The sequence below is a fragment of the Notothenia coriiceps genome, unplaced genomic scaffold (assembly GCF_000735185.1).
Source record: "Notothenia coriiceps isolate Sejong01 unplaced genomic scaffold, NC01 NC01_scaffold00019001, whole genome shotgun sequence".
Taxonomy (NCBI): Eukaryota; Metazoa; Chordata; class Actinopteri; order Perciformes; family Nototheniidae; genus Notothenia; species Notothenia coriiceps.
In genome coordinates, this window is record NW_011351702.1 from 1634647 (window position 1) to 1642019 (window position 7373).

Genomic DNA, 7373 nt, shown 5'->3' on the forward strand with positions numbered 1-7373 from the left:
TTTAAGCCTGGCCTTACAAACAGCATCTGGCTTTGAAATAAATACTTAAATCTCTGCTCACTACATAAAACGTGCTAAACATGATATTTGTCTAATGGCAAAAAAATCTAATGGCTGTTTAGACCTTTTGTTGATTCTCTGAAAAATGGATTGTCAAAAAATTATAATGTAGAGCATGTTTTTTCTTTCTTTTCATCCCTCTGTGCTTCACCAGGCTGTCTGCTTTTGTTTAACTAGGCTGACATAGCAAGAAAGTATTAACCCTCCTATTGTCTTCGTATTACCCCCCTTACTTTGGTGTTCGCGGTCAAATTTTCAAAAGGTTTGTCAAACGGGTGAGGTAACATTAAAACAAAACAGTAAACACTTAAACAGTAAACTTACATATTACTTTAAAAAAGGTTTTCAAACAGTCACTTCGAAACGGGTGAGGTAACATTAAAACAGTAACAATATGTACAGTAGTTCAAATGACTGTGTTCACATGTCAGTTTTACCCTAATATCTTTGTCACTTCTTTCACAATTACTTGTTTTAAAATGTTAAATGACTCGATCTTTTGCTGTTATGGCCTTATAACATTATTGTTCAAAGAATATGTATTTTACCTTTCACTGCATACTGTAATCTGAAAACTAAACTCTTATGAATCTTTATTTTATTTGATGTGCTTCTTGTTATCTCTCTACGGTACACATTTGTATTTCTGTCTTCCTTCTCTCACCTTTTTTATTTATTCTGCTCCACTTCTGTTTCCATTTTTACCTCTGTCACCACATCCTACTCTAGATGCATACATGTTGTATTTTCCTCAATTATCTGTGCCTGCCTGCTATTATTAGTAGCACTGCTAAATGTGCATGAGCAATTTGCATAATAAATGAAGAATTGTTATTCAAATATTCATCCACATTGTTCTCCGTAACAATAAACCGAGGTTTAATTGCGTAATATGTAAACAAAGGTTTAGTTATTAAAATTCCGCTTCGGTAAGATTAGAAGATTGATATGAATATCCGCTTTGTGCAATCAGACTGGTTTAGCCTAGCTTATCCCACAGACTGGAAGTAAGAAGTTAAAGCAAGAAATTAGACCATTCAGCTTCTAATAAACTAGATCCCCAGTGCATCCATGAGTCACCAGAGCTTTGAGGAAGCATTGTAGTTAATGAAAGCTTGTGTAACTGCTCATATGATTGACACATCATTGCCTCTGCTTCCACTCTTTATGCTGCCTTAGGCCAAATACAGCCTAACCCTACCTTGTTGCTACTAGGCCTGACTTACCAATTATATTATGTTTTCTTTTATCTCTTTTATCTAGCCATTGAGTGCATCGTGGTTTTGCCTGAACCAAAGAGTCACTGGGATCCTGTCTTCGGCACCTGCGTTTTCCTCTTCTCCTTCCTCATCCCTGTGGCTATCATCAGCATCTGCTACAGTCTGATGGTTAAGCGCCTGCGCAACGTCCGCATCCTGTCCGGCTCCAAGGAGAAGGATCGCAACCTGCGGCGCATCACCAGGATGGTGCTGGTGGTGGTGGCGGCATTTGTGGTCTGCTGGACCCCAGTCCAGATCATGGTCCTGGCTCAGACTCTGGGCTTCAACCTGAGCAGCCTGTTCACGCTGGTGCTGATGCACTTCTGCATCGCGCTGGGCTACGTCAACAGCAGCTTGAATCCTGTGCTCTATGCCTTCCTGGATGAGAACTTCAAACGCTGCTTCCGTGAGTTCTGCAACCCGTCGCCCTTCCGCCTGGACACCCAGCAGTCGGGCCGGATGAGGAGCATCGCCAGGGAGGTGGCGGCGGCCTACAGTTGCAAAGCTGATGGTAGTGGGCACGGTGGAGGGACATCTAATCCCGCATGACTAGGCGTGGAGCTTCCCTTGGTGGGGGTGGACCCCCAACAAAGGAGAGAGAACCACGGGACAGGGAACTCCAACACAGAATTGACCCAGATTACAGCTCTCTAGCGGCACGAGCCCCCCCGCCCCCCAACTAGAAGACTGGCCTGGGGTGGGGGGGAAGGAGATGAGGAGGAAGGGGTCGAAAGGAAAAGGATTTAGGAATATGGATGGTGATGCCAAACATATAATACATATAGTATTAGGGAGAGGGAAATGGGCTACATTGAAAGCTTTCGTAGAATGCGTGATGGACGTCTGTGTAGGCGACGGTGCCTGACATGGGGTTAGGGTTAAATAGCTCAAACAATTTTGATTCCTGGATTTTGGAATGAATATGGCCCTAACTCCACTGAAGCGGTAAGTCATTTTTGGAATGTAAGAATCAAACTATCTTTAGGTGGACTTAAACACAAAAGGGGTGTTTGAAAGTGATTGAATCTTTCAACTGAGGCTGGTACCCAGTTGCTGCATCTCTAGAAAGATATCTGACTCAGTACTTGTATTATGAGAAGGTAGGTGTTGGGGCTAGACATTTGGAGAGACAATGAAAGCAGCACAGGATTAAAAGGAGTGCAGATACCAAGATCTCTGAAACCACCACAGACTGAACACCTGCCTAGGGAGAATAAAGCTTTCATGAAATGTGAAATATGTAATACCCACTTCACTACAGTTTATTATATTTTCATCAGTTGATGTTTCAGACAAAATAACTTTAAATGCCCTGTGTACGACGCTGATCCCATTATGGGGTCCCTATTGTGACGATTCTCTAAAAAAGGGTATGCTTAATTTTAAAATGCTGCTGAGCCCTTTTAAGAAATTAGAAGGGCTTACAAAGTATAATGTGATCATACAGCCAGTAGACAGAAGGTTTATTGTAATAGAAGTATATGCTACAAGCCACTATTGAACAATGTTTCCTAAACTGTGTATATGGAACTCATGAATGTTATTTCTTGTTTGAGCAACATTTCTCAGCGGTACTGAAGCTAAATAGCCTGTCGAAACCCCGTCCAACAAGTAGAGTTTTTGTGATTCTGGACTTTGTATGATAACCTATGGGGTGTGGGATAATTAGGGTTAAGGGCACAGACTGGTGAAAGAGTTTCCTGGAAAAACAGCAAAAAAAGACAGAAATGTGGGGTATCCGGCTGGATGAAATTGGTTGGGACAAGCCTGACCTGGGTTTCCTTCTCCTTTTTCTTGCCTGTTTGTGGTGGGACAACACATGAAAGGTCAAAAAGCCTGTATCCTAGGTATACAGGGTTCAGAATTAACCATTTCAATTTCACACAGTCACACTTTTTAGGACAACCTCTGACCCGCCATACTGTAAGCACTGTATGTAAACATTGAAGCAGTCATCATTTGCGATGTTGACTGAAGTTTATTTTTATAAATAAACCAAAGTTTGCTTTCTAGACAGTGAAATTGTAGGGCTCATCAGTTGGAAAAGTCTGGTTCTTATCAATGTATGTACATTTTTCAAAAACATTTCTGATACCCAAACCTAATGATCAATTTGGGAATAAATTGGTTACTTGCCAACAACTAAATCTCTGATTGTCCTGATTGAAACACGGCACATCTCACATAAGGCCATGTTAACGATCAATTGTTAGTATATGATCAGTGTCTAGTAAACGATACAGGCTTTCGCTTACAGGTTATATGGAAGGGACTTTTCAGTTTCACCCAAACCACTACATTTTAGACTTTGTGGTAACCGACAGTTTGGTCATAATATTGCTAATGGTTATGGAAAATTAAGTGTTTAAGATATATATATAAAATCCACTTTGGGGTACGCTAATTTTCCCAGGTCTGTAGCTGCTGTCAGGATTGGATTGGATTTGGGGTTGCGTTTTGGATTGGTGGTGAACTTAAGGTATTTTGAGGATGGGACATTAACATTGGGCGGGTTTGGGTAGGGGTGATATCGTTGAGTCATTTTGACTCCCAGTGCTACAGTGGCAAAGCAGGAGTCGGGTCACAGTGTTCTGACCCCCCTCCGAGGGACAAAGGGGCTCTCTCTCTTCTCAGTGTCTTAAAATGGAAATCGACACTGATTTAGAAACCATATGGTATTCTTCTTTTCCTGGACAGTTTCGGAAATAACACTAACAGCATTAGACTACATACGGTATGCCAACATCTTATAGGACACTAAGTTGGGCTTAGTGTAATTAAATGTAGTAAATATGATTTACTTGTGTTCTTCAATAGAAATGTCTCCCTCACATAAGTCAACAATTTCAGAAATGCTTGATCGCAGCTGTAGTTCTATTTGTCGTAGTTTTTTATGCTCTACAGTTTTTACTAAACACTTTAACAGTTCTGTAATTTTTGCATAAAGCATGTAAGGACAAACAATTTCTCAAAACTATTCGCACAATTTGCTGGCATTGGAAATATGCAGTAACAACAGAGTGTCACCTTTAATATCTTGTACATCCTGTATCTTCAGGATAGTGGCTCATTCAGTAATACTGTTTATCTTTGTTTCAAGGCTAAATATGTGCTAAGAATAATTTAAGAAAACAACAATTACACCATTTCACACTTTGGATATTGCTACTTCTCTGACATCTTTGGCTGCAGTTTCAGTGAGGCACTTAGCAGTTAAACTGTCCAGGCTTTAAGAATAACTTGTGGATTCTGTTTCAGGGTTGGTTTCCCCTTTAGTTTTATATTTGTGTCTCTTTTTAAAGGCCGAATTTGGTCATGTGGTTTGATAATTATGTACTGTAATTACTTTGAATTCAAACAATATGTGTGTGTTCATTTCTTTTCAGATGTATTTGTGAATAGCAAGTTGACACATTTTGCTGTCATGAAGGGTTGTGGTTTGATGTACATTGAATTGTTTAAGTTATGTATGTACAAACCAATTACTTGGTACCGTTACACTTTGCAGCACATACAAATCTTTATGTTGTCTTCTTTTATCTGAGAGGAACAATTCTATGAACTTACATTGCCTTAACTATCAAGTGAAGTCTGTTAACTGAAGCTCGCTCTCCGGCTGGATGAAATGTGTTTTTACTGATGCTTTGCTGTTAGTTTATACTAGTCCAGACCTGTATTCATAAAACCTTTGAGGACAGAGCTTCTACACCAGAAAAATATCTATTTTGAGTATGTATTTCTTGAAAAAGCGGTCTTAAGCCTTAATATAAGGGTTTAACTGCACTATTCATGACTACCGATTGCTAAAATATCAGAGGTTGTGTATTTAACACAGGGGTGTAGAGAATTGGGCATCTTCTTACTTATTGTTACTTACAGGATGCTGCCTGAAACAGTAACACAGACCTGCTAAAAGGCTAATTGAGATGATGGACATGTAAATCCCCTAAATTGCACGTCATCAGCAGTGGGATGGGAATCAGTGGGTTATTTGAGTTTAAAGAATCAGGTATAGTAGAGAATCTTTAATTATTTAAAGGTCCCCTATTGTACTGTTTTTCATCAATATATTACAGGTCTCAGATATATACAGAACATGTCTCTGAAGTGTTTGGCTCCAAATACCAAACAGATAATTGTAGCATCCCATAATCCCCTCTGTTTCAGCTCTGTTTCAAAAGTGCTGATTCTCTGTTACTTTACATGAACATAAGGAGCCACTCCTGGATCAGGACAAAAAGTGAGCAAATCTTTGTTCCTGAAACTTTCAGAATCTCTTTACACCGAGGGGACACATGTTTATGTATAAAAGACAGGAACAAGTGGATTTTGCATAATAGGTCATTGAAAATTAAAAAAATCCAAAATAGTTTCTATTAGTGTCATACATTCTTGAAGCTATATGTTTTTGGTCACACCCCTGGTATCACTGATGAATAAGTCTGGTTGTACTGTTTTGAGATAGCTTTATGAATACTGGTCATCTTTTGTTCAACATAGCAGACTCTGTGTAGGAAAAATATCCGGAGCACCAAGGACACTGTCTTCGACGTGATTAACCTTTATGAAGACGTGCTATAACGCAGCTGTGAGGCTCTTTGTTGTCGCTGTTAAAACTGAAGATGCTACCATATTTTGTATTACTGTTTGATGTTTTTTGTAGCACAAAACTACATAAAGAGGACTCCAAGAGGGCAAAATATTTCTGTTTAACAATGCAAAGTGCATTATACCGTCTGTTAGCTCTGTATAAAAATTATGTTTAATATTACACTTATGTGAAACTATAAAATATGGTTCTGATCATCATTTAACGTCTGACCTCTTTCTCTTGTCATTCTTGGTGTATAAATGAAAACTTGTTCTCGCCAACCGTAATGGTACGTATTGTTACCTCCGTGCATCTGATCGCAGGGAGATATTCCTTTCATTCGTTTACCTTTTACAGACCACATGAATGTCAAATTAAAAACCTGTTGAAAATCCAAATCTAGGAAGAAAAAACAAACAATGTTGATGTTGTTGTTATTAATATTATTGCTGTAAAAGAGAAAAACAGTATTGCATTAGTGTTTTTTGCTGTGCGGAGACTGTCTGGTATGTATCTATGTATTACTTGTGGACCGCATTTTGCTCGCTGCCTGAGTTATGAAATGAAACAGTTCTTAAAGGCTTAAAAATGAATTACATTTTTGCTTTTGTTGCTTAAAAGGCCCCACTTTTAAACTTCCCTTCACCTTCAACTATAAATCCACACACAATTGAGCTGTGATCAAAAACGTGAAGTCGTTTTTTTACACTTCTTATCTCACGCTGGGGTTGGGACTAGGTCAGAGTATCTGCTAAATGCTTAAAATGTGAAGAACATATGTCAGTGTCAAATGAACTGATGCTGTCTAGTCAAAATTCGCTGATAGCGGGATTTCTAAAGTGGTTGGGGATGTGTTGGGGTCAGGTGACAGAGCTGTTTGTATCACATGACTCTGGCTGAAGCTATAAAATGACTTGTTCCGGTTCTGCTAATCGCGGACTGAACTACCATGCTAGCTGGCTTGTTGTCGATGCATAGAGACTTTTTGCTGAAGCTTGAATTTTAAACTGTATATTTTTCTCTGCATATGAAATGAAAATAAAATAAATGATGGCCATGTAGTGTATGACTCATTGATCTATTATCCTGACTGTTTGTCGTATGGACTCTATCGTTTTTCTAATAGATGTTGGTGTAAGTAACATACTTCATTTTATTTAATTTTTACATTATTATTCTTGCATGTATTACCATTTTCCTTATGTTTAGGTACAGGTACACTGCAAAAAAGGAATTTTAAGAAAGTAAAAAAAACTGGTTTCTGGGGGGAAAAAGTCTTATTTTTGTCTAAAAAGATAAATAATCTTGTTAAGAATGTTTTGGTTAAGAAAAGTATTCTTACTTTAAGACAATATATCTTACTTGTTCTTATTAAGAAATGATATCTTATATTGAGATAGATTTAACCAGTAACAAGCTGCAGCATTGGTTTTCATAAATTCCGTTCATCGAACAGATTTTTT

At 38.5% G+C, this 7373-nt stretch overlaps 1 protein-coding gene across 1 annotated transcript; it reads left to right on the plus strand.

Annotated features, from left to right (window-relative positions):
* Positions 1–470: 470 nt before the first annotated feature.
* Positions 471–5406, plus strand: LOC104951737 (nociceptin receptor-like). The gene is made up of 2 exons (XM_010778469.1): positions 471–486; positions 1324–5406. Exons 1-2 carry the CDS (start codon positions 471–473, stop codon positions 1866–1868), a joined length of 561 nt encoding a protein of 186 aa, XP_010776771.1. The 3' UTR covers positions 1869–5406.
* Positions 5407–7373: the final 1967 nt, after the last annotated feature.